General features: G+C 39.7%; 2 protein-coding genes across 4 annotated transcripts in view; one reads left to right on the top strand and one right to left on the bottom strand.

Moving 5' to 3' along the window:
- atp11b (ATPase phospholipid transporting 11B) overlaps positions 1-10,524 on the top strand; it is a 59,449-nt gene extending 48,925 nt beyond the window's left edge. The window contains exons 29-30 of one of the 3 annotated variants that reach the window (XM_074635080.1): positions 5-162; positions 5,940-10,524. In XM_074635080.1, coding sequence (XP_074491181.1) covers positions 5-162; positions 5,940-6,021 — 240 coding nt within the window. In that variant the 3' untranslated portion in view covers positions 6,022-10,524. Of the gene's footprint in view, positions 1-4; positions 282-5,779; positions 5,871-5,939 lie in introns of those variants that run through there. The other 2 variants (XM_074635079.1, XM_074635082.1) reach the window with 2 other exon arrangements.
- Positions 10,525-14,048: 3,524 nt separating this feature from the next.
- mccc1 (methylcrotonyl-CoA carboxylase subunit) lies at positions 14,049-26,658 on the bottom strand. The gene is made up of 20 exons (XM_074635077.1): positions 26,332-26,658; positions 25,724-25,767; positions 24,336-24,475; positions 23,276-23,371; positions 22,920-23,041; positions 22,543-22,690; positions 22,344-22,465; positions 22,116-22,227; positions 21,204-21,285; positions 20,977-21,104; positions 20,690-20,873; positions 19,870-19,979; positions 19,471-19,687; positions 19,283-19,369; positions 18,590-18,639; positions 18,064-18,201; positions 17,460-17,567; positions 16,498-16,569; positions 14,918-16,358; positions 14,049-14,873 (listed from the first exon to the last, which is right to left on the bottom strand). The coding sequence occupies exons 1-19, from the start codon at positions 26,385-26,387 to the stop codon at positions 16,227-16,229; spliced, it is 2,148 nt and encodes a 715-aa protein (XP_074491178.1). The 5' UTR covers positions 26,388-26,658; the 3' UTR covers positions 14,049-14,873; positions 14,918-16,226.
- Positions 26,659-26,768: the final 110 nt, after the last annotated feature.

The raw sequence follows: 26,768 nt of genomic DNA, 5'->3' as shown, positions 1-26,768 counted from the left end.
CCAGTCTGTATCAGCCCCCGAGAGCCTCAGCTGTGTGGAGTCCCTGTGCTGCTACCAACAAGGGCAGAGCGGCTGTTCCCGCCTGGCCCGCCTCCTGGAGCAAATAACCGGGCGATGCCAGGCCAGCGCCAACCATTGCCACGCATCGAGCCGCAGCAACAGGTGGGGAGGACGACCACAAGAAACAATGATTATGAATCCTGATGAACCACCCTCTTGGTGGCAAAAATTTGGGCTGCAGTCCTGACTGCTTTAGCCCATAATGTGGCTACGACTATACTGTAAGTCTTTGTTGTTCAGATCTGTTGCAGGTTGAGCTTACAGTTGTTGGGGGAGTCAGGGTTTCAGACTGGTTTTAGGGTGCAGTTTAGCATAACTTGTGGACGCCACCCCAGCGAGGAGTTAGAGGCTGAAGATGTGTGGATCAAGCCATCATGGACTGCACTGTTATGAGTTTCTTATTTCCATCAAAGTCCGTTTTGGGAGTCTGAACATTTTGATTAAGCAGACAAAACGCTGTGCTTAACCTCATACCCACCGTAGTATTCTATCAGAAATATATCAGTACACCTTGTAACCAAAATCATAGAGACCAATGACTGAATAGATTGTAATAGCTTCGCCTTCTACATAGCATGCACTACAGTGGATGTTTGGCAGTCTAGCCAGGGAGAATTACGATTACAGTATTTTTATTAAGGCCCTTACAATGGAGACTTGCTGCGATATACAGGCACCCAATATTACACTATGTAACCTGTCTTGTCTATGTAGCCCCTACATTAGGGCGGGTCTGTCTATTAGCCCATGTGTCTATGTCCTTATCATCTATGCTATGATCTGTCTGTCTCCTCTGTTTCTATCCCTTAAAATCTAAGGTTGCTGTCCACATTAGCCTGATTAGCCAGTTTTCAAGGAGAACTGCCTAATCTGTAATGCACTTTAACAGACGACACCAATGTCTATATGTCAAGTTGTTAGGTTTAGGTTGACTCCTGTTGTTCATCGGAAGGCTTCTCCATTTGCGATAATGGCTAGCTGGTCGAACGATATATGATTCGAGCGCCACATTTGGGCGTGCACATCTCTAGTATTAGCCTGTGACTGAAGAGATGTGGAAGTGCTTCATAAGTGACAGATCGTGGCGACTTAGCTTTCAAGCTGCATTTGGCAATTTTGCATTTTGGTGTCCTAAATGGCAGAGAGGGATAAAAGGAATCATGATGTCAGTTTACTGCAGAAAGTGAGCTCTGAGTAAGTGCAGATAAAATATTCCTCTCTGCTGCAGCGCCACTTTGTGATAAAGGATGATAAAACATCAACTACTTGATTTTTTTTTTCATACAAAGTTTTTGCCTAGTGCAGCTTTAAAGACGAGTAAGCTGAATTCACAGTTTGCTGTGCTGCCCAATCTGCAGTTTCAGTGTTATTGTGTCTTTTCGCCAGAATCCCAGTGACAGTGGGGTCATGGATTAATTGACCTGATCGGCCCCTTTCTGCTGAGTAATCGATACTCCCCAAAACGACTTGGGACTCTCAGTATTGATCACATCAGTAATGAAGATGTAGCATTCTTGTTCTTTGTGTATGAGACTTTTGCAGTGTCGACGTTGCACAGAGGCACGCATGTTTGTTCGTTCACATGGCTGTGTGTGTGTGTGTTTGTAACGGTAATGACAGCATGCAGGTCAAACAAACACTGTTCCTCCCTTCAGCCCCTCTGGACAGCAACCTGCAGACTCTCTGTGGTTGAGTAGAGGGCTGTGTCAATCCAGTCAGTCAGGCCTGGGAGATGCAGCTGCAATCTCATAGTAGAGACATACAATTGTGACTGGCTGTAACAACATCTCTTTGTATTGTTGCCAAATAATCAACATCTTTGGCATCATCTGAGGATTTTTAACTTTGATTCAGCCAGTCGGGAGCATAAAATTTGTCCTACATTTTAATATTTGTACCCTTCATTCTTCCTCAGACAGAGGTGTGTGCGATATGCTCCATTTCAATTGTTGTCAGGGTCAATTCACTGAGAGAAAGGAAACTATTCAAATCGCTCCGGGGTCAGATTGCCACTAAATGCATGATTCAATTTAGATGAATTTCTTCCCGTCGGAATGATTGATTTGTTTTCTGACCTTGGCACGAGGCAGCCAATTGAATTCTTCCAACTGAGCAAACAGCAGCCAATTTACACTCCGAGAAGGATAAAAATAAACAATCAACATAAGTGAAATGCTCCGCTTAGGTGAGCTTTATGCTGTAAATTCAGAAAGTGACACAATCAACGAATAGATTTGGGGCTGAATATGAAGTTTGCATCCCTCGTCTCCTTCCCATACGATCAACTCTTTTTTTCCTTCTCTCCTTCTCTCCTCACCTTCTTCTTTACCTTCTGGGTTTGAGGGAAATAAAGCATAAAATCACTCAGAATGAATGAAAGACTAGTGACTTAATGCTAGGATACTGCCATAGGGGAATTAAGGGAATGTATACACACAGTCCTATATAACATACAAGGCACATATAGTAAGCATATTTACAAACTTATATAATACATAAAGTATTTATCTATTATATATTGGAAGCCCAACTGTAGCTGGCTGCTTGCCACAGCTGAATCATGGCTAGGGGCCACAAAGTATGAACGGACACTGATGTCAGGAGTCAAAGATGTTTTTTCATAACAAACGAGATACATGCCTGTGTGAAGTTGTCAAATCCCGGCAGCTGCGTCTTCATTCAAATGTCAAACACATTTTACTTTTCAAATTTTTAGACCTTTTCATTCAGGTAGTTGAAAGTAAAGACAAATACTTGGTAGTATTTGGATATAATAAGCAGGAATATATCCAGAAAAATCCAAATGTTCAAAACCACTTGAACCATCCTACGTGATGATTTCGTCAACAAACTCAATTTTTGGAGTCTGCTTTAAAACCAGTTTGTTGAACCTTTGGGAATTTGATTTGAATATTTTCTAACTTAAAGGAACAGTGTGTAGTATTTTGGGGGATCTATTGGCAGAAATGGAAAAGAAGGAGTGAGCGGAGGGGTACTCAGTTGGTTGCAATCTGCAACCACGCCACTAGATGTCACCAAATCCTACACACTGTACCTTTTAATGCATTATAATTTTAAAAAAAATCCTTGGATGGAAACACAGCTGCTGTTTGACACCCCTTACTCCTCATCCTCCCGTTTCTCCTCGAACAAGGGGACTAAACCAGAGAGGCTGCTGGGAAATGTAGTCTCAGAGAGTCTTCTTTTTGCTACTTACTGTATCTATTAGTCTTTTTCTACTTGATCCTGAAGCCTTATATGTGCTTCTGAGAGGAGGCCAACTTTGGGGGCATGCTCGTTTTATAACCAGGGGTGTTCCAGGTGGGTGGAGATTACCTTCTCCACTGGTTTAACTCTACCTGTCTTGTCCACTACGGGCTACAAAACAAGAATGCCCAGACTCTGTCTTGTTGCATGGGGGCTGCTGTTGCCTTTGGTACTTTGTATACAATGTAAACCTGTATGTATTTGTGCCCTCTTACACACTCCTCCTCTTGCACTTGTCTTTTTTCTGTCCTCTCTGCGTGTCTGTCTGTGTCCTCGTCCTTCTGTGTCTGAAATCTGCATAATGTTGTCCGACCTTCCAGATTAATTATTCATGTGCTGTTAACGTCCCCCGTGAGCTTCGTCTTGTCAGAAACCTGCCTGTTCTGTTCTTTTCTCGGGTTCATGTTCCCACCGGCTTATCCCAAAAGTGCTAACGTCTTCTTTGCTCTGTCATAACCCGGGGAGCAAAACTGGTTATAGCACTGAGATGTTTGCGTTTGACCCCAGCCCTGGTAGACAGCCAAGCTGGTGATGTAGCACGTGAGTGTGCCTCCAGTCAAAACCACCATTTGAGTCATCAGCCAGCCTATTTAAAGTCCCAGGGTGGCCCTGTTTTCCCCGTTTACCAGGTCTTAAAACGGTTGTCTTCATCTCAAGAGAGCTGCGTTACATTAAAGGTCATGATGAGAATTATTCAGCTGACAATTAGAAATCAAAACATATCTGAAGATGTGGATGGTGCAGTCTTCCTCTCGTCACATTCAGCTACAAAACTATTCAGCGTTTCAGGCTTTATTCCTCTTGCAGTCATGTGCAGATCAGGTGTAGCAGCCAGAATGGAGGCACTGTTTGAACAACAGTCTCTCTGCTCCTCCCTGCTGGTGCTTTAAGGTAGAAGCTCTGATCGTTGACTCTGGTTGCACTTTGATGCGAGTCAGCATGCTGGTGATGGTTGGTTTGTTGTGACCTTTAAGATTCAAGCAGTGGCAAGCTGTGACTTTCATAGTGTATCCATGTTGTATTTTCTTTTCTTGTCCGGCCCGATCACTGGCAGTTTAGGTGGAAATTGTTTTGAGTGGTCTAGAAATGGATGAGATTGCGTACTAGTTGTGTCTTTGTTAGACATTCCAGCTCGCTAAGCTAATAACAGAAAGGGACTGTGCCTCTGTCGTGTCTCTACATAACAGTATACAGTAAATCATAGATTTTATATTATATGCATATATGTTTAATATTGTGGAAGATAGCATACTTACGTAATAATAGATACCTATTTTTGTAGCAAAAAGGGGAAGATATTTAAATACTTAACTGAACTTAGGGATGTATATTTTACCTGCAGAGAATCCGATACTAGTCCTGGTTATCTTGAGAGTGGATATATGAAGCAAGAATGTTGTTGATGCTTGTTGATCATGATTTATTTCTCTTTATGATGATCGTGTTGATTTTCATCCATGAATCAAGTAGCTCAAGTCTCACCTCATCTCCTCTAAGAATAAACCAGAGACAGTTTCGGAAAACTGGTTTCAAACGTGTGAAGAACTTACAGTGCAAAGACATTTATGTTTAAAGAAGCATCAAGCGTTTTGCAGCAAAGAACCTTAACCATCATCTTTAAAGTGTGAGGTCGGAGACAGACCGTACCTTAGAGCTCAATGAGCTGTCTCTGAACAGCTTTATCAAATCTAAACCTTGAGACCGTCTCAGCCTAAAACCTTTGCATCATTTGCATTTAAAATCGCTGTAATGACATGGATGACTCCACACTGTAGAGTTTTATGAAGCAAATAAGAGATTAGAGTGATTTTAACACGTTTTTTTTTTCCCAGCCTGGCTTTTATTTGATCCAGATCAGGGTATCATAAGGTCCTAAAGTTGCGAAATGTAAGGCCTTGGTGAAGTAATTAGTGACCCTTTGTGATCTTTATGTTTTGTATGTGCTGTTTAAACTTAATACAGAGCAGCATTGGCAGTACAATGTCCAATAGTCTTTGTACCTGCTTTGCTAAACACAGATGGACCTTATTGTCCCTCAAAAATAAGTTTCCCGATGTACTTTTTCTCTATACTTAAAAAAAAAAAATTTGCTATGTCTCTATCAAGACTACACTGGATTTGTCATCTGTTTTGGGGAAAAAAACACCTTCCCTAGTTATCGTATAACACTCAAAAACTGAGCGCCGCCCTCTTCAAACCAATAAATAAAGCAGGGTCAGGACAAACAGAAATCCAGAAATCTGTGATGTTAAATACCCGAAACCGTCTAATAATAGTGTGCTCTTATAGGAATTTAATTTGATTTAGTTCTCTGAAACTGGGCCTACCCTGATAGACCTGGATTAGTGTGAGTTAATGAGGCGAGACTTTAGATACTCTATCACTATAACAACATCACACCCATTACTAACTCTTCGCTCTTCCATCCCTCGCTCCTCTCTGCTTCTTCCAGCCTGGTTGTGTAGATTGTAATCACAAACCTCCGGACAACAGTGTGGTAGCTCCCACCGTCCCCCTCCCCCCCACCACCACACCCAAACACACACACACACACACCATCAGTCTCCTAACCCTCAGTCACCTAACCCTCAGTCACTGCTGCCTGTTTTCAGGTCTTGGAGCGACACGGAGAACTTCTACTCCAACGATCGCAGCATCCTGACGCTGTCGCCTATCGAGGCCACCCACTGCTGATTCCCAGGGCCGCTGACTGTAACACACAGAGCTCGGGGAGACCTTCTACTCCGCATAATCACCCCCCCCACCCAGCCATCCACCCACCCACCATTTATAAAACCTACTTCAATTTAAGCTCAATGCTTTCGCAGCTCGATGCAACACAGATGTGAAACCAAAGGACTCGGCTCGGTGCAGTAGGCTGCTTTATCCTTCACCGATTTGTTTTCCCAGAGTGAATCAAGTGTGAAGCAACTCAGCACGGCATGAAGCAGACATCTGTGGAGCTACTTCTGTAGGAAGATCCAGTCAGCATCTGAACAACAACACTTATCAGATTGCTGCTGCGTACAGGGTGTCTGCAAGTCCTGCAAAAGTCTCCGCAAACATCATATTTAAATTCAGGACCTTTTTGTAAAAGTTTAAGACGTGTCGGCTCGGAGGTGCTGCCCTCTGAGATCAGCCCGGATACATGGACTCTCATGCAGCTATTTATTTTTTCATTTTCAGCACAGTTGCCAAACTTAGTTTGTCTTGCAACTAATATTAAAAATAACCTTTTAAGTCTTACATATACACAGAATGAAGATTCCTGACGATCTGGACTTTTTGCTAGCTGATGTCAGGCAGCAGTCCTGCTCGAAGCATTGTAGCCTAAGGACTGTAACCTAACCGAGACGGTTTGGGCACGCTGATAAACCTCAACAGAGGACTGAGGTGGCTTATAGACACCAGCCACCAGGATCGTCCATGTAGCACCGCAAACTCAGACTACATGAGTACATCTCAGAGGTGCCGGCTAGCAGCCCGACTTCATGTTGCTTCCATAAACTGCTGCATAAAGTTCCTCTTTGAGCTGCCGGCCCCGCTGCACCTTCGTTTCTCATTCAGACGGAAAGGGAAATAGCTAGACTCCCTGTAGCTTTCAGAGCCTTGCTGGTTCTGTTAACGTCTAGGCTTATTTCCTTAGGACCTACAGTACTCCTTCGATACTGTACGAGGAGATTCATCTCTACCCTGTAACCAAAGACCAAAGGATTCAGACTGGAGTTTAAAGGAAAAAAACTGTTTATTTTTGTGCCTCATTGTACAGAAGCTTATATCGTTGTTAAGAAGACTATTATTATTGTCCGTGCTGCTTTCTCGCCTGACTGTTAAGGCCTCTGTCTCCCTGGTGCGTGGCTCTGAAGGAGGCCGGACGAGGTCCGTTTTAAAAAGCCATACATTTTCAAGAGGTTATATTATTGATGGATTATTGAAGGTACTGCAGATGGAAGCTGTTTGAGCCTGTTGAAGTTACTTTGTGTTTGGAAACTTGTTCCCCTTGAATGCCTTTTCTCATTCAGCCGGGTTAGCGGAGGCATCTCAGCATTAGAGGGCGTGATGCTCAGGGAATATTTTAAGGTAACAGGATCAGTGTTGAAGGCTGACTTAATGAGGTTTTATAGGTAGAACCATACCCCTCTCAGCTGCCTAAAAATATTACCCGAGTATCAGATCAGATAATGGCACCATTTTTTATTTCAGCGAGACAAAAATGGCTCTAATGGCGAGATGCTTTCCCAAATCACGGCTGATGCATGTCGACCCAGACAGCAGAATGTCTCTATCTTTAGAGAGATAGCTATATCGGATAAAATATAATTCAGCTTCTGCAGAGGTGAAAAGAAAAGCAGAGCGTTTGCACAAGTCACATATCAAAAATCACAATTTTGTTGTTTCTCACTTCATTGCTCGTCCGTCATCATTGAAATCACCTGAATCATGTTTTTGCTGTTAAGTTGTTCTATCCACCTGTTGATGAAGTGTGTTTGTGTGTGTGTGTGTGTGTGTGTTTCTATGGCAGCCAAGTTGGTTGAAGGAAGTACGGTACGTAGCCCTGGTGTAAAGCTCTTTGTACGATCTCATTGGCCGCATGCTGTCCGCAGGTCAAAGGTCAAATGTTTCTCTTTGATGCTCGGTTTGACCTCTCTTCTTCTTCTTCTTCCCAAAAAAGTGAAATGAGTAAAAGGTTCTTATTTGTAGGAGAGTTCAGTTGACTCCAGAAGTGTAATGTAGAAGCGTTTCAAGACAACCGTTTTAAACTTGACATCAACAATAACCACGCAACAATGACCAGTACACGCCTCGGCTCACACAGGGGACATAGAGTCATGGGATGCTTCTGTCGCTACGGTTACTGTTTGAAGAAATCAGAAAGTCAATAATGTTTTTGTCAATCGATTCATTGAATATTCTTGATGTTTATTTTCTATATGGTACACATTGTTTGATGCACACCTGGGCCTGTTATATCCTTTCTGTTCACACAGGCGCAACTGACAATGAAAGTGTCTATTTATTATTGCGGTACTTTTTTTTTTTTTTCCTGTGTTTGTGTTCTTACATATCAATATAACGTGTGTCCTGTGCTGTACATGACTTGAATGCAGCAACTTTCCACAATGTTTTACTGGATCTTAGACAAGAAGTCAGGAGGTTGAACCTCTATCCACGCTCTTTATAATGTTTGACCTGAAAGGTGACAGTGCAGCTGTCAGCCGGAAATAAACAGGATGTTAGTATGTTACAGGACATTTAAACGAGCAAAAAGGACACTTCCAGTTAGATCACTCCAATTTACGACCCAACAGATAATAATCAGGCCACATTTACGAAGGATTTTTTTTTTTCTTTTTAAACATTTGAGTTCATGTCTGCTTGAAATGTCTACCTGGATACACCTATGATATCTGTAAACTGCACCTGGGGTTAAGAAAAATACATGTTAATGCTGTTTAAAAAGGGCACTCCACCAGTTTTACACATGAAGGTCAGTTTAATCATCATGGAGAGCGCTACTCAGCGTGTGAAAATAGTTTTATAATGTCCTCTGTGGCTCTGATTTCTCAGACTTCAGAAAGCTCCCTTCAGACAAAAGAGTTCTTGAGACTTCAAAAATGTGACAGAAAACCTTAAAATCGGGTTATATTGGCTTCTGCTGCATTTATTTTGACCATTTGTGTATATAAGTGCAGTGCTAAATCCAGGAGTATCCGTTAAAGGGTCAAATTTGATGCAGTAGAGACAGAGATATCCTGACTTAGACAAAAAACAAAAGTTGGACAACCCTCCTCTGTGGAATCAGCAATAAACTCCAGAGGAGGGAAGACGAGTCCTTCCTGGCCAAAGGCCGATACACCTGAAGTGTTAGTGCAGTTCTGATGCCCCCTTGTGCTCAACTACGGAGACCCAAAGTGTACAAAATTCAATTATTATTACAGCTATAATAATAATAAAATACAAACAAAAGACAAAAGTCTGTTTTCCAAGATAAGCAACAGTCATCTTAATTGATGGAGAGAGCTGGTGATACTTTTTTATGAAATAAAAATGACCTGTAATAAAACTCTTATTTTGAAAAGAAACAGGGTGAAGTATCATTTAATAGTAATGAGCTGAGTTTTAAAAATCTGTAGAATTATTTCACTTTTATTTGTTACATATTTTGTGTATCCAGGTACAGATTTTTCTTTTCTTTTTTTTTACATATGAAATGTAATTGGGTTCCAAGTTGCACTCGAGATATCTTTGCTACGGTTTATGCAGGAAACAGATGCTATATTTTTTTAAGATCAGAAGTGACATTAGTAACGAGACCTGATTCTGTAAAGCATCAAAGCACTGACGTCATCTAAGCTTCATTACAAGAGAGCAGCAGGGTTTGGATACGAGGCATCTGGGGTATTTCTAGAAGCAGATTACTGAGCCACATGATTCAAAGAATTGTCATTTAATATTTTATTAAGCCTCGACTACAAATGATGATCATGACATCCATCAGAAGCACCATCCAAGTTTAATTGGATGCCTCATTTAGAGCTGTTACATGCAGTCTACGGATGTGGTTTAAACCAAGAACTCCTGCTTCTGGAAATATCTGCCATATATTGAATGTGTGTAGACCAAATGAAAATGGAAATATGTCTGTTCAGTTTTTTTACATACAAGTAACATAATTATCCACGAATTTATGGTCATAATTACCATAAATTGTACGAAGGATCAAACAAATTCAAATTATGTCAGGGAATTTTGCAGGGAAAAAAAAGTTTGGAATTGAAACATTTAGAAAATGCTGTCAGTGCAGAGATGCTCACGGTAAACTCAGTTTGCAGACTTGAATCAAATTATGGTCTCCTTGATCAAATAAGCTAAAAAGAGGAATTTAGATTAAAATGTCAACCGATAAGTTTTCTCCTGCAGAATGTGCTGTGACTCAGCATCAGCCAGTGCGACACGAGGCTGCAGATCAGTGCTGAACGGTTTATTGAAATAATAATTTGTATTTTTTATTTATTCCTCTCATCAGTAAATCATGCTGCACCACACTATTAATAAACCACCATCATCACTCTTCTGTTGACTGATATCTGTTGCTGTCTGTCTGTCCTCCCTCGTCCTCCTGTCTGTAAATCTGTCTTATAGCTGATGTTTATGAAGATGCGGTTCTATTTACGAAATAAATACATTTTTAAGAAACACATCTGTGGAGTGCAATTTTGTTCATTTAAAGGCTCTTAGTCGTGTAAAAAAAAAAGTCCTAGTAGCCTATAGTATGCAGTAAAAACTTAATATGTTATAAAAAATGTCATATGCCATGAAAAAAGTCTAGTCTGTATGTAGTATGTCATGGAAAATATGATAAAAATGTCACAGTATGTCTTGAAAAATGTCATTAAAAAGTCATAGTAGCCTATAGCCAACTATAGGCTTTCTATAGGCTACATTTCTATGGCATACTATAGGCCCTATAGTAGGGTGAGGTCAGGTAAAATGTGCCAGATAAGGTTGTAGCATCATATAGCCTTTTAAAATGTTACAGCCAATCACACTAACTGATCTTGCATTGTTGCTACAACACTAGTTGACATGCAAGAATAGTTTTGATTGGTCTGAGGTTGCTAATATGGGTAGGGCATGTTGTTACATGAAGCATTTCAGAGAAATTGTATTGTAAGTGTGCATGATGTAGCAAATGTCACTCATCACTAATAAGGATGATAAAGCAATTATAAGTTAGCTTACAAACAAAGCAAAATGTATGTTGACATTTTTTATCAAAAAAAGTCATGGTATGATATGTCGAAAAATTACATGACAAAAAGTCAAAGTATAGTATGTCGAAAGTTTTTCATGAAAAAAAGTCATAGTATGGTATGTCTTTAAAAAAGTCATATATAGTATGTTGAAAAATGTCATGAAAAAAAGTCATAATATAGTGTGTCGAAATTTTTTAGGAAAAAAGTCATAATATAGTGTCGAATTTCTTTATGAAAAAAAAGTCATACTATAGTATGTCGAATATTTTATGAAAAAAAGTCATAGTATATGTCGAAAAATTTCACGGAGAAAAGTCATATTATAGTATGTCGAAAAATGTCATTCAAAAAGTCATTTTATAGTATGTTGAAAAATGTCATGAAAAAAAGTCATAGTCTAGTATGTCGAAATTTTTTATGAAAAATAGTCACAGTATAAAATGTCGAAAAATTTCTTGAAACAAAGTCATTGTATAATATGTCGAAAAATTTCATGAAAAAAAGTCACAGTATAAAATGTCGAAAAATTTCTTGAAACAAAGTCATTGTATAATATGTCGAAAAATTTCACGGAAAAAAGTCATAGTATAGTATGTCAAAAACATACAATATAGTATGTCGAAAAATGTCATGAAAAAAAGTCATAATATAGTGTATCGAACTTTTTTAGGAAAAAAGTCATAGTATAATATGTCGAAAAATTTCACGGAAAAAAATCATATAGTATGTTGAAAAATGTCATGAAAAAAAGTCATAATATAGTATGTCGAAATTTTTTATGAAAAAAAGTCATAGTATAATTATCGAAAAATTTCATGAAAAAAAGTCACAGTATAAAATGTCGAAAAATGTCATGAAAAAAGTCATTGTATAAAATGTCGAAAAATTTCTTGAAAAAAAGTCATTGTATAATATGTCGAAAAATTTCACAGAAAAAAGTCATAGTATAGTATGTCAAAAATTTACAATATAGTATGTCGAAAATGTTTATGAAAAAAGTCACAGTATAGTGTGTCGAAATTTATTAGGAAAAAAGTCATAATATATAGTATGTCGAAAATTTTATGAAAAAAAGTCATAGTATACGTCGAAAAGTTTCACGGAAAAAAATCATATTATAGTATGTCGAAAAATGTCATTCAAAAAGTAATGTTATAGTATGTTGAAAAATGTCATTCAAAAAGTAATTTTATAGTATGTCGAACAATTTCATGAAAAAAAGTCACAGTATAAAATGTCGAAAAATTTCATGAAAAAAGTCATAGTATGTCGAAATTTTTTATAAAAAAAGTCGTAATATAATATGTCGAAAAATCTCATGAAAAAAAGTCATTGTATAATATGTCGAAAAATTTCACGAAAAAAAGTCATAGTATAGTATGTCAAAAACGTACAATATAGTATGTCGAAAATGTTCATGAAAAAAGTCATAGTATAGTGTGTCGAAATTTTTTATGAAAAAAAAGTCATAGTATAATATGTCGAAAAATTTCACGGAAAAAAATTATATTATATCGAAAAATGTCATTCAAAAAGTCATTTTATAGTATGTTGAAAAATGTCATGAAAAAAAGTCATAGTATAAAATGTCGAAACATTTCTTGAAAAAAAGTCATTGTATAATGTCGAAAAATTTCACGGAAAAAAGTCACAATACAGTATGTCGAAAAATGTCATTCAAAAAGTCATTTTATAGTATGTTGAATTTAAAAAAAAATAAAAAGGCATAGAATAGTATGTCGAAACATTTCATGAAAAAAAAGTCATTATATAGTGTCGAAAAATATCATGGGAAAAAAAGTCATAGTATAGTATGTCTAAGTTATACTATATGTAAGTCAAAAAAATAAAATAAGTGATAGTCTAGTATGTTGAAAAAGTCATAGTATAGTATGTCGAAAAAAAGTTATAGTATACTATGTCGAAATAAAAAAAAAAAAATGAAAGAATTGCTCGTCAAAAGAAAGTCAAAGCATAGTATGTCGAAAAAATAAAGTCCGTATAATAATATCGAAAAAAGTCATAGTAGGTCAAGAAAAATTAAAAAAAAAAAAATCATAGTATAGTACGTTGACATGTTTTTAAAAAGTCATAGTATAGTATGCCAAAAAAATTAGTTAGTCAGTTTAGTATTTAAAAAAAAAAAGTGATAGTACAGTATCGCAAAAAAATAAAGTCATAGTATGTCCAAAAAATAAGTCATAGGATAGTATGTTGAAAAACGTCATATTACAGTATGTCGAAAGAAAGTCAGTCATAAAAAGTAAAATATTCCATAGTATGGAAACTAACCAAGTACATTCACTAAAGTACTGTACAATTGAGTTACTTTGTACTTGAGTATTTACATTTTCTGCTACTTTATTTTTATACTCTACATTTTAGAGGAAAATGTTGTACTTTTTACTCCACTGTATTTGTTTCACAGCTTTAGTTACTAGTTACTTTGCAGGCCAAGATTTTATGTACGAAACATATGATGAAGTTATAAAGCATGATTCATAATTTATATTTTGCACATAAAATATATTGAGTTGTCAGTGAGTGTTTTACTATGATATATTGGATTATTATTAATCCAATATATTATAGTAAAACATTACTGGGGTACTTTAACTTATGATACTAAGTACATTTAGCTGATAATACTTTTGTACTTGTAAGTAATGTTTTCAATGCATGGCTTACTTGTAATGGAGTATTTTCACAGTGTGCTTACTTAAGTAAAGGATCCGATTACTTCCAACCCTGGAATATGACACAACATGGCCCTGCACAGCCAGTAATTCTGATTGATTAAGCCTCCCGGGGGCAAGCTCAATACATGACAAAGATATTAAGAGGATGAGGGAGATGTCAAGTAATCAAAAATGAGTTGTTTTTCTTTTAATTAAATTAAGTGTTACACTAAACAACCCACCTTAAAAACACTTGAGTACATCAAGAATGACATGGCGCTGTCCATACTTTTGAAATCTTTTTATTACACCAGACCAATATTGCTTTTTAAATCATCTTTAACATCTACAAAATTTACACAGTTCTAGTCTACAAGGCCTCATAACACACCAGTTAGTCAGAAGACAGTGATCAGCAGAAACAGGTCAAGTTCACTTGGAGTGATTACGGATTTACACAGAAACAAACCATCTGTCTGTTTAAAGCCGTCTGTGACCGACATTTCATTTCATCCTTATTTTCAAATCAGAGCCAAATCCATTTGACAATTATGGAGTGTTTTTCTGCCTCCTGATTCTAAAGGCATTTCTCCTCAGTGTCACGTTACAATCTCCTCTACAACAACAGGGGCTACCTCTGCTTTATTTATAAGGGCAAGCAAACTTCAGAGGCCTGTACTACGAGTTCAACAGACCCGGGGTATCTTCTCGGTATCTGGCTTAACTAACCCTAACAAACGAGAACCCGCTAAGCGATCCTACGACAGTGGTTATCAACTCGGTAAATCAACCCTGTCTAGGATGGAGCGGTGATATTATAAATAGCTTTCAGAATATAATTGATGAATAGAAAACGCTTCATTATGCCCTTTGACAAGGTCATGGCGTGCATGAATATTTCAGCCTTCTTTCAGCTGCGTTCCCGACTCCAGCGATGTGAAACGGACTTGAAAGCAAGTAACAAAGTAAATATAAAAACATAATTCAAAGCTGTAAGCACCAACAGCATAACGCCAGCTGTCCTTCCTGAATTTGTCAGTTTAAACTGTGTTGATTTCAGCCTGGATTATGACTTAAACTTCTTCGTATTTATGTAAAATTATCATACGATCTGCGCACAGAGCTTTGATTGGTCAGTAGGCAGTGCTTTTATACGTGTTGATCTCTTATCTGGAACAGGTTATGTGTTCATCATAAGTTACCATGGCGATCTACCCCGGTAAGAAGTGAACCACCGTCGTAGGACAGAAAACCCAGGGTTACCTGTTGCCTCACTAATCCTAAATCCTGCTTCGTAGTACAGGCCTCAGGGGTTAACGATGGAGAGTTTGGAGTCAGTCTGGAAGGACAGAATGTGTGGATGTTGAAAAACTGAACATCAACAAACCCCACCAAAAATAATTTTACATATAACTTTCCTCTTAAAATCACTGTCCAGTGAAAGCCATGCAGCTTCAAAGTGTCATTTCTTGATGAATAAGAAAAACAGTATTGCTTTAAAGCCCGGTCACACGAGCAAAATTAACGATCGCCTCCCTTTCACTTTCATTCTATGTGAGCGAAGGGCAGAAAAAACATTTGCTTCCGGTTGCGAAGCAAATTCGCATTCCCGGTGAACTTTCAATTCGAAAATCACCTCAGCAAGCGATGGTTAGTTGTCTGCATTCGTGCCTGTGTGACCGTGCGCATTTAAGCTTAGTGGCAATGCATTTTTAAATACTGGAAGGTTTAATGATATTTACAAGTGGTAGGACAGTTTTCTAAACTTATAAAGCAGCATGTAACTATCAGAAAATGTTTAAATTCACACAATTTTAGATGCATGGTTCTACCGGACAGTGACAATAACTTCATGGCCTTTTTCCCCCAGACAAACATGTTATAAAGAATTACAAGTTGATGGTATTCACTCTGTAAATAAGCTTTTTGTAACTATTCCTATAGCCCCCTGTGGCATAACTCTGCAAGTCTTTTGTCTGATGTGGTGTCTGCAGCTATCCGAGTACGCGTCATTTCGGGAGTGAACCGTAATTAAACTAACACTACACAACTAACAGAGACGCAGAGGGAGGAGACTTGGAATAAAATTGCAAACACAAGTTGCCATAGCTTCACTGATTCAAACATAAACACACAAAAGTTCTACAATTAACATAAAGAAAATAATCTGATGTGTAAAAGGCAACTGTACAGAAGAGATTATTTACTCACTGGCTGTCTCACAAGTCAAACCCAGAAACATTTTAGGTCACCGTTTCCGACCTTTCGGCCAAAGTATTTGTCTAATCCATTCCAGACTCTCCCAACAGATGATTCAGGTCCTAACTCGCATTTTCAGAAATACTAATCAAGTGATGGACACAGACCCCGTTCAGATTGACTCACTTTCCCTCCAGCTGTAACTAGTTGCGGCTCCTACCTGTCAGTGTGTATTCATGGGTGTGGTTGTGTGTTTTGAGTCTGTTCACTGGCTGCTCCCCTCCTCTTCCTCCGCCTCCTCTTCGAATTCGACCAGAGGAGCGTGGCGATTGGCCTGAGAGCCCTCGGTGAAGAATACCCTCTTGATCACACCGGACTTGGGCGCCCGGATCGTATGCTGCAGAGACAAAAACATAACTTTATTACAACCGCAGCAGAGTGTGTGTGTGTGTGTGTGTGTGTGTGTGTGTGTGTATGTGTACTTCTGAAGTAAAGGTGAAAATGTGTGTGAGGCAGAGCCAGCGGGAGTCCCTCACCTCCATCTTCATGGCAATCATGACCATCAGCGGGTCTCCTACAGCCACTGTGTCTCCGGCCTTCACCATCACCTGAACACAATACAACAGATTGTTTTTGTTTGGACACTTGGGGCTCTTCTCATTTCCTCGATTTTGTGCCTCCTCATCTCCTCCAGCTTGAGACCCGGAAATCGATCTCAGCGCTCCATCTTGAAGGACATCCCAATTCCTAAAAATGCAATTTCGAGGAGCGAGGAGGCTTACCGGAGGAGCTATAAGGGAGGACACACCGGTGCGTTCTTGGCGTAAGTCTTTTCACCACCCGTTAAATATAAAAGAGGCTCGACACACAGTCATTAGGCGCTGTTCTAACTGCATCTCAATGACATTTCATCAGATAGATGTGTATTAAATCTAAAATAAATGTTTGACATCTGTACACTCGTCACATTATGCCACGTTGTGAATTAAATGAATAGTAAATATATAACTTGTCATGAACACTGTTGTGCTCATCTGACAGAAATCATAAAATACAGCTATGCCACACATTATTTAATTGACATGTAATGCAAGTAATGTATGTCTTTATTACCCGTTTAGAGTTTCAGTTGTTCAAAATATGGCAGTCTGTCTGCTCTTATCACTTCTGCTAGTTGCCAGAACATGTTAGGTAATCAATAATACACTAAGAGGTGTCCCTGAACGGAGAGGCTGTCAGTGTTGCCAATTTGGCGACTTTCCCGCTAGATTTAGGGAGTTTTGGAGCTAGCGCTACTAAGTAAGATTTGGCAACACTGGGCTGGGTTTTTCAGTTGGATAATTTTTTAAATGTAGTGTACTCAGTTTCTCAGCATTCCCGACCCTAGCTTTAAGATAATGTTTTACTAATTGCCGTTTTATCTTGAAATAGAGTGATGTGAAAGGCTACAAATTAAATTCTCTGCCAATTATAATCTAGTTAAAACAACCAAACTCACCTTCTCTATGGTTCCTGTCATGGGGGCCACAGCTCCACCCTGAGCCCCAGAGCCGCTCACGCCAGCCAGATACTTGGGCACTGGGACAGAGACCTGGGAGCTTCCCTCCTGCAGAAAAGAAGAAAAGATGTCAGGATCAGAAGTGACAGTTATCTGGCAGCGGAGGTAAGAGGATTTGAACAGTCTTTAATTTCCCCTGATGACAGATGTCAAGTGTTTGTCCCTAGTCACCAGTCCTAAAAGATGACAGATGCTGAAGACAGGAAATGGAAACAGTTTTCACAGCGACAGGTGAAGTTCTTGTTAAAAGGTAACCTCTCTCTACATATATATCTATCTCTCGACCTCTATGCCTCTCTCTACCACTCTACCTCCCTCTCTTTACCACTCGACCTTTCTACCTCTATCTCTCTACTACTCTACCTTTCTACCTCTATCTCTCTACCTTTCTATCCCTCCCTCTCTCTACCTTTCTATCCCTCCTCTCTACAACTCTACCTACCTAGCTCTTTCTCTCTACCTACCCCTCTCTCTACTTACCTATCTCTCTCTCTCTCTCCCTACCTCTGTGTTTGTATTGTCAACAGTAGTGTTATGAACATACCATGGAGAACAGGTGCACTGTGTTGTCCAGGATCACCAGTTTGGGACGAGACTTCACGCCATTGACAGAACAGTGAAGGAATGATGCTCCACCTTCCAGCTCCACCTCCCCAGTCGCATGGTACACCTCCTCGCCAATCTGAAAGGAGAGATGTAGTTATGATAAATGTGGAGGCAGATCTACTACTACAGATTCACCTACATCTTCACCTGTTACTCCTAACAGTGTTACTTTTCAAATACAATAATCTGAGTTAAGATTATTTTGTCAAACTACTGTTCCTGAGGCCAAGGCTCAACTTTCATGCTCAAGTATAAAGGGAATTCATGGGTGTTTATTTTAAGCATTTCAAATCTGTGAAAATTGGATTCTAGGAAAAAGAAACACAATCATACAATAATGTAAGCTACAATCAGTACTTAAAAATACCAAAAACTGATCTGCTCTATTTTTAAGATCTGGGTACTTTTCTGAGAAAAAAACAACAAAAACAAATTAAAAGATACAGGACAGATATCCATCTCACCTTCATTGTGTAGCTGCCATCTTTGTTGTACACGACGACCACATCAACTTCTAAAGACAACAAACACACAAGATGAAATGTTTTGTAATTCTAGATGGCCAAACAGGTTTGAGAGGAAGCAGCAAGCAAACAAGAGGAGACGCTGAAGTAACTTAACACAGAGGCTCTAGTAGAACATCATTCTCATTGATTATGTTTGGCCTTGCAGAGACATTTATAATAGAAACATTGAGTCATGAAAAGTTCATTAACAAACTGCCAGAGACCAGATCAGCTAAACCGAATTATTCAAAGTTATAACTGTACTGATCTGCTTATTAAAACACACTAAACCATTTCTTTAACTAATTTAACACAGACATACATACATCTCTAAAGCATCCAAAACATTAAATGAAAACACCAAGTTTTTGATCGGCAGGCCCAATGATCCTGTTACTCAATAAGTGATGAGAACATAGACAAAAATAATCGTTGCGTTCACGAGAATGGTACGGACGTACAACCCGAAAACACAACGCCTCTGGTCAAGGCCATCGTTGGAGCGGAGGCATAATAATGCTTCTCTGTAGTCCCACCACCTTTGATACAGTTGATCAAAATTGTGGTTCTATATTCATCTTTTCTTCCTCCTTTACCTCCCTTCCTGTACACTAGGGGGCGGTAAAAGCTCACCATATGTCTGTTACTTACTTTTGTCTCCCAGCTGTAGCGTCATGTTTCTGTTAAACTCAATGTTGCTTCTCCAGCCGCTGCTGGAGCCAAATGGCGAGGAGGGGTCTGAAAATCACACACCATATACACTTAGTATATCCATTACTTTTTCAAATCAAACGTGCTATAGATCATTTGTCCTAACAAGGAAAATGTTATGCCCTCACCAGTGGAGGTCTGTGTGAACTCCTGTGTGTGTTTCCTCTCCTGCAGCACCAGGCCCAAGGCCGCCTGGCAGATGGTTTCCCCAGAGGGAGCCCTCGGAGCGGGGAAGAGGTCCGCGTAGTGCTGAGGGATGAAGCTGGTGGTCACGTTTCCAGCCTCAAACTCCGGGTGGCCCGAAAGACTCAGCAAAAAGTCAATGTTAGTGTTCAGTCCCACAATCTGAGGAACAAAAAGGAGGCAAAGAATGTTAAAACACAGAACCATGAATTATTTATAGGTATTGTTGCATGTATTTGTTGTATAATTTAAATCAAATGCTACATGTTTTAGGTTTAATAAAATATTTAGATGCATGACATCATTCGACTGTGTGTGTGTGTGTGTGTGTGTGTGTGTCTTACATTGTACTGTCGTAAGCAGTAACGCAGCTTCTTTAAGGCAGCAGATCGGTCTTCTCCCCACACCACAAGCTTGGCTATCATCGGGTCATAATGTGCAGACACCTCATCCCCTGAAAACAAACAAACACACACACACACACAGACACTATGGGTGTAAATCACAAGTTTCATCACAATATGATATATCGATTCTTTGAACGAAACAATATTTTCCGATATCACAAAGTCTGCCACGATAGGATTTAGATTTGATATCTATTTTTAATAGAGAGCATAAATATAAAGTGTGAATTTCAAAATAAAAGGCATATCTTAAAGATGACAATGTATCTATATTTTCACTTTGTATTGATAATATTGGATCGTTGATCATTGAATCAACACCTAACAGACACTGTCACTTGTTAAGCAAATTCCTAGTGTATACCTGATACACCTGGCATAAATAAAGATTCAGGTTTTCCAAAACCTACCAAAAATCCAACCTCCGAAAAATCGATTGCGTTGATGCATTAAAGAAATTATGGGCGTTAAAACGAATTTGCGTAAATGCATCATTATCGCTTTAACTTTGACAGCCCCAATTTCTCAAAAAGAACAGAGATTAACAAATGTATGGAGTACAGTCTGTACTGTACACACACTTATTGCTGTGGTTTCTGCACTGAATTTCCCAAAAGTGTTTTTACTTCATTTCTTTCTTTGTTCTGTGTGTGTGTTGGATACTTAATTCCTTAAAATAAAATATTGATTATTGCTACATAAATAATGGAAAAAAATATCCATGTAAACACAACCAGAGTTAAATCGAGACTCCTACCTTCCCTGACTCCAGTCTCTATGCGCGTGTGTTGATCTGGTGACGGGGTGGAGAGATGCAGCAGAGGCCCCGCCCCTGGAAGGAAGTCGTTGTTTGGGTCCTCTGCGTAGATACGAGCCTCAAAAGAGTGTCCACTTAAAATGATGTCATCCTGGAGGAGAGGCAGGCGCTCTCCTGCTGCCACCTGGAGGAGATTTACACAAAGAGGAATCAGTGTGGCTGAAATCAAAATGTTTTGTTGACAAAATGTAATTCCTGTTGATTAAAAAAACTCCCTCCTCTCTTACCCTGAGCTGCCACTCCACCAGGTCAGTTCCAGTGATCATTTCAGAGACAGGATGCTCCACCTGCAGCCTGGTGTTCATCTCCATGAAGTAAAAGTTATGCTGGGCGTCCATTATAAACTCAACCGTACCTACACGGGAAGACAACAATATCATGTTAATATACTGTGTGTTCTGGGCCTGAGGCCCCGTGGTGAAGTGTGTACAGGAGAACTGGTTTTGTGTCTCACCTGCCCCGACATAGTTGACAGCCTTAGCTGCTTTAACTGCTGCCTCTCCAAGTTTCCTCCGGACCTCTGGACTAATATCAGGCTGAAAAAAGACATAACGAAGTAGACTGAAAATACAGTAAAACATTCAACAGTTGACACAAACGTATTGAAGTGATCATAGCCATAATATTCAGTTTCACAATATAGCTCCACGTGAGAGATTAGAAATCATTATTCATTGATCCTACAAGTCTAAACTTCATACTAATTTTGTACTATTTAAACTGAGATTACATATTATGAGCAATAAACATTTTAGTGGAGCTGCTCTAACAAACTGACAGCTGTCTTGTGCGCAGAGACACAGTGTTATAAAGTTTTATTCTGAGCTGAGGGTGACTTGATGCTGTGTAGGAATTTGAGGGTAAAAACTTCTTTTCAAGAAATGACTGACGGCGCATAAAAGCGGTAATTTTAGATAGTCCTGAGTAACAAACTAATATCCGAACCGCCGCTAATTAATGAGCTTCGATACATTCTTCGATACGGACCGAATGAGTGAGGAAATAAAGCAGTGTGTCTGTCTCTGTAAGACGGAGGAGACAGAGAGAAACTCAGGGTTTGTTGAAGAAAGAAAGATGTCCCCTCATTTCAGGGTTATCTAACTCAGAGTTTTTACTAATCCCGCTTACTGAAACAAGGTCCCGGGGGATTATTCCAGACACATATCCTAAACTTAAACCTCAAGTCAGTCTCCCATTAGCCAGCTGTGGCAAATCCAAATTTATCTTTAAAAGAGATTTAAATGTCAGAATTTAAATTCACTCAAACATAGATGTAGGTTTTGTCTGATTTGTGCAAATTTACAACAGCTTTTACAGTTCCTTCCTCAGTCAGTATTAATTCAACTGACCACTATTGCTCACTCACCCCTGGTGCTTCCTCTATGATCTTCTGATGTCTCCTTTGGACGCTGCAGTCTCTCTCAAACAGATAGACAGCGTTACCGTGCATGTCCCCGAACACCTGAACCTCCACATGTCTACAGGACACAGACAGAGAAATAAAAGGACAAATTAATCTTTACACAAACATAACAAGGTGGTAGAATTGTTTGTTTAGCACTATCTGAGTGAGTAAATTAATTATTATTATTACCTGGGATCCTCTACAAACTTCTCAATTAGCATGACATCATCGTTGAAAGATTTCCTGGCTTCTCGTCTCGCTGACTCCAACTGCTCCAAGAAGTCGGAGTCTGACGGTGCAATACGCATCCCCTAAACACACCCACACAAGGTTATCCCATGTTTCCTGAAGTTAAATGGTCAAAGTTTTCTAAGCTTTATCGTCTCACCTTCCCTCCTCCTCCACGGACTGCCTTAATCATCACGGGGTATCCTATCTGGACAGCCTCTGCTTGCAGCCTCTCATTTGATTGGTCCTCTCCATGGTAGCCGCCTATGATTGGCACCCCAGCAGCTGACATGATGTGTTTGGATGTGCTGAAAAATGAGACAAAGCAATAAAAGTGAATGGCACATATTGCTATTATTGCTATTTTTTCAAATGCATTTATGTTTCTATTAAATGGTTACTTGCTGTATCCCATAAATTGTTGCTCCTTTTAGGTACCATGAAACAATTGTTTTATTAAATGTTAATTAGAGACAATTGGAAAGTGGATATACAGTAAATGTACTGTATATTGTTTTGTATATACATGCAGGTTACCTTTTAATGCCCATGTCTCGGATGGCAGAGGAAGGTGGCCCAATGAAGATGATTCCCTCCTGTTTACATGCCTCCGCAAACTCTGTGTTTTCTGACAGAAAGCCATAACCAGGGTGGACCGCCTACACACACACAAACACGTTTTCTAAAACAACACATTTAAATGTCAAAGCCCCTTGTTAGTTCAATGTCAAAGAAGAAGTGTTCAACATGGAGGACAGTTAAAGGAGCTAAAAAGGCCTGAACGTCATGATCTACTATTCCTTTTGAAGAAGCTCCTTTAAGCAAGACTAAAGGAAAGGGTCAGCATCACTTCTCTTCCCAAAACTGTTCACAACAAGTAGAGGAGTACTCACATGTGATCCTGACATCTTAGCAACTTCTAAGACTTTCTCCATGGAGAGGTAACTCTGCTGGGAGGGTGCAGGGCCGATGTGGTAGGCTTCATCTGCCTACCAAAAAAAAAAGCAAAAACAGATAGTTTCAACTGAACATAACTAATGCAAGTTCGTAAACTATCAACCTCTTCCACTCCTTGAGGATCCTGGCACCCTCGGCTGACTTTGCTGTTTTTCAGAGGCTGTGGCAGACTCAGTTTTAGAGCTGGAGTGAAGGTACCGGTATCATAACTAAAATTGTTTCTGCATATTGGGGTCTCTAAAAAGTCTTGGAATTACATAAATTGGGTATCACTGGAACGCTGAGACTCTTGTGAATTCAATGAGCAATTGAGTGTATTCATGTGTGATTATGTTAGTCCCCATAGTAGCCATTTCATTGTAGTGAAACCATTTTTTGAAATTTGACCTCACTGTATAAAATGACCTGTGGTGACCTCTAGGATAATCACAGCCTCATGAAACAAACTACAGACCTAGGGCATTCAGCATGACTTTTTCTATGGTGTTCCTCGAGGTCTTGGTTTCTTAATATGGCATTTTGGAGAGATTGATAATTTTTATCAATTCTCAAGTGGTTGAAAAAAAGTTAAATTTAGCACCAAGTCTATGTAACAAATGGTATCTTATACACTTTCACAATTTCTTTTAATTTTTTTATATTTCTGATTTCTGATAGAACAACTTGACACAGTGCTGAGCAAATTAATCTTCATGTTCCCAGCTTTCAGATGATGTACACCACTTCTATGTGGCATTGACCTGCTATCTCACCCTAAAGACCCCCTGTACCCCCCTAAAAAAAGACAAAAATGGGTCTATGAAACAGAGGGATGGAGTGGAAAAGGTTAATGACCAGTTCAAGAAAACTCCACTATAGCAACACGCTGCCTCATTGTGTTTGTTAAAGCAGCTGCAGAAAGCGTAGAAGAACACAGAAAGCAAAAACTGAGAAGCAGATGACTACAAAGACTAAAAGACAGCGCTCTTTGCAAGACAAAGCTATCCAGCATCTCACCATGGCCACATGCATGGAGTCTCTGTCTGCATCACTGTACACAGCCACAGAGCGGACGCCCATCTTCTTGGCCGTGCGCATCACACGACACGCAATCTCTCCTCGATTGGCAATCAGCACCTTCTCTATTCTTCCTACCCCTGAAGAAGACACAGAACACACTTTATCCCAAAATACCAACACATTCTTAAAATGAACTTAACAATAGTCGTCATTTCACTAATTAAATCAAAAGCATAAAAAAGTTTGAAATGGCTTTCAGACAAAATGCTCTGCCAATGGTAAACAGTGTATTCTCCTGTTGGTATTGACTCTTGTTTAGAGTTGTTTGGTGGATTGGATGATTGAACTCTCTATCAGTAACAAGGAACAAACAAGACATATTGGCAATTTTACACTTTATTCATTTTATACAGCGTCAGGAGCCTCAGTAGCGGTGGAAGATCCATATGCAGCCACAACAGCTTGGCACCTCCTCCTCATGCTGGTCACCAACCTGGTCACACATTGCTGTGGGATGGCGTTCCATTCCTCAACCAGGATTCGTTGCAGGTCAATCAGCGTGGTTGTGTGTTTCCTCAATGATGTCACTGGCAAAACAAGGCTCGTCATCATTGAAGGCCATCTCAATGCAGTGAGATATCAGGATGAGATTCTGCAGCCAGTGGTGATCCCATATCTCCACAATCTGGGACCTAACTTCATCCTCCAAGATGACAACGCTCGCCCCCACAGAGCCAGGGTTATCACAGGCCTCCACAATGTGGGAGTAGAGAGAATGGAACGGCCTGCCAAGAGTCCAGACCTCAACCCAATTCAACACTTGTGGGATCAGCTTGGGCGTGCTGTACGTGTTAGAGTGACCAACACAACCACGCTGGCTGACCTGCAACGAATCCTGGTTGAGGAATGGAACGCCATCCCACAGCAACGTGTGACCAGGTTGGTGACCAGCATGAGGAGGAGGTGCCAGGCTGTTGTGGCTGCGTATGGATCTTCCACCACTACTGAGGCTCCTGACAGTGTATTAGATGAATAAAGTGTAAAATAGCCAATATGACTTGTTACTGATAGAGTTCAATCATCCAATCCACCAAACAACTTAAAACAAGAGTCAACAGCAACAGGAGAATACACTGTTTACCAATGGCGGAGCATTTTGGCAAATTTGTCTTGGGCGTTACCCACATAATCAGCTGTGCTGCTCATCCCACAAATGCATGATCCTTACAAGTTGGACATCATTGTGAAGGTAAATAAACAGGCTTTCCAACCATGTAAAATACAATGCCAATTAGCATTGTAACAACAGAGAAATAATCCACCAAACACAAGTTTCCGAATTTTTTTCCCCCCAGTTTATTGCAAGGAGCATTTCCTTCACTCACCTCCTGAAACGAGCCTCACACCTCTTTTGGTCCATGTCAGTTTTCTGAGGAGAAGAGAGGAGAGGAGAGGAGAGGAGAGGAGAGGAGAGGAGAGCAACTTCAGTGCCATTCAAATCTCTACATGACTGTGAAGGGCAGATGTTAAATGGACGAAATGCTACTTTGTGAAATAGCACGTACAGAAAACCATAAAGCCAAACACAGCCTGTGCTAAATGTGATACCCAGGTGCAGGCTGGTCGCACAGGTATATACAGCTACACAACAGTGTGCATGTTGTCCCAGCAACATTAGCCACGCTAGCTCAGTTTGTTACCTTTATTTAACCTTGCTCAGCTCTTTTCTGACTCATCAGCTCAGCACAATGGAAACAAACATTTTATCTTGGTTGTTGAGGGGCAAATAACGTGATATATTAACCTGTCCAGCAATCCTGAACCCTAAGCAGGTAATTAATGTGAGGCAATGACAGACAGCTGCACCAGTACACCTGTGAAGGAGCTAACATTAGCAAACAAAGCTGCTAGGCTAACGTTATAAAGAGGCTGTTTGGTGGGAGATAACGTTGGACAAAATCATAACAACCATGTAAGGCTTTGCTGTACTCACTGTGTAAAGATCCTCAGGCTCTGCAGAGTTGGGAAACTCAGAATAACTGCAGCCATGGCGACCAGCTGCTGAGGCTAGCTGCTAGCTGCTAACTAACTGACTGATTAAATGAGCAGCTGAGCGAAAAGGCGAAGCGGTAATTTACTTTTTACTTTTTAACAGCTCATACACCGTTTGGTCGTATTTGAACTACAGAAAACCTCTCAACTTAAACCAAACATACATACATATTAGGGACCTTAATATGTTACATTTGCATTAACAAACACTACCAAACGCTTGTAAATATGTGTTAGACTATTTATGACCTTTCTAAGGACTCGTAGTGTTGAGTAGCCAATGAGAAGGACGGATGTGGAGGTGGAGAGGAACAAGGACGTAGAAAAGAGGAATAGATAAACGTCATCAATGCGTCATATCTTGGGGTAATACGCATG

This window comes from Sebastes fasciatus, chromosome 5 (assembly GCF_043250625.1).
Source record: "Sebastes fasciatus isolate fSebFas1 chromosome 5, fSebFas1.pri, whole genome shotgun sequence".
Taxonomy (NCBI): Eukaryota; Metazoa; Chordata; class Actinopteri; order Perciformes; family Sebastidae; genus Sebastes; species Sebastes fasciatus.
Note: the sequence above shows the minus strand (reverse complement) of the source record. Positions and strands in the feature narration are given on the sequence as shown.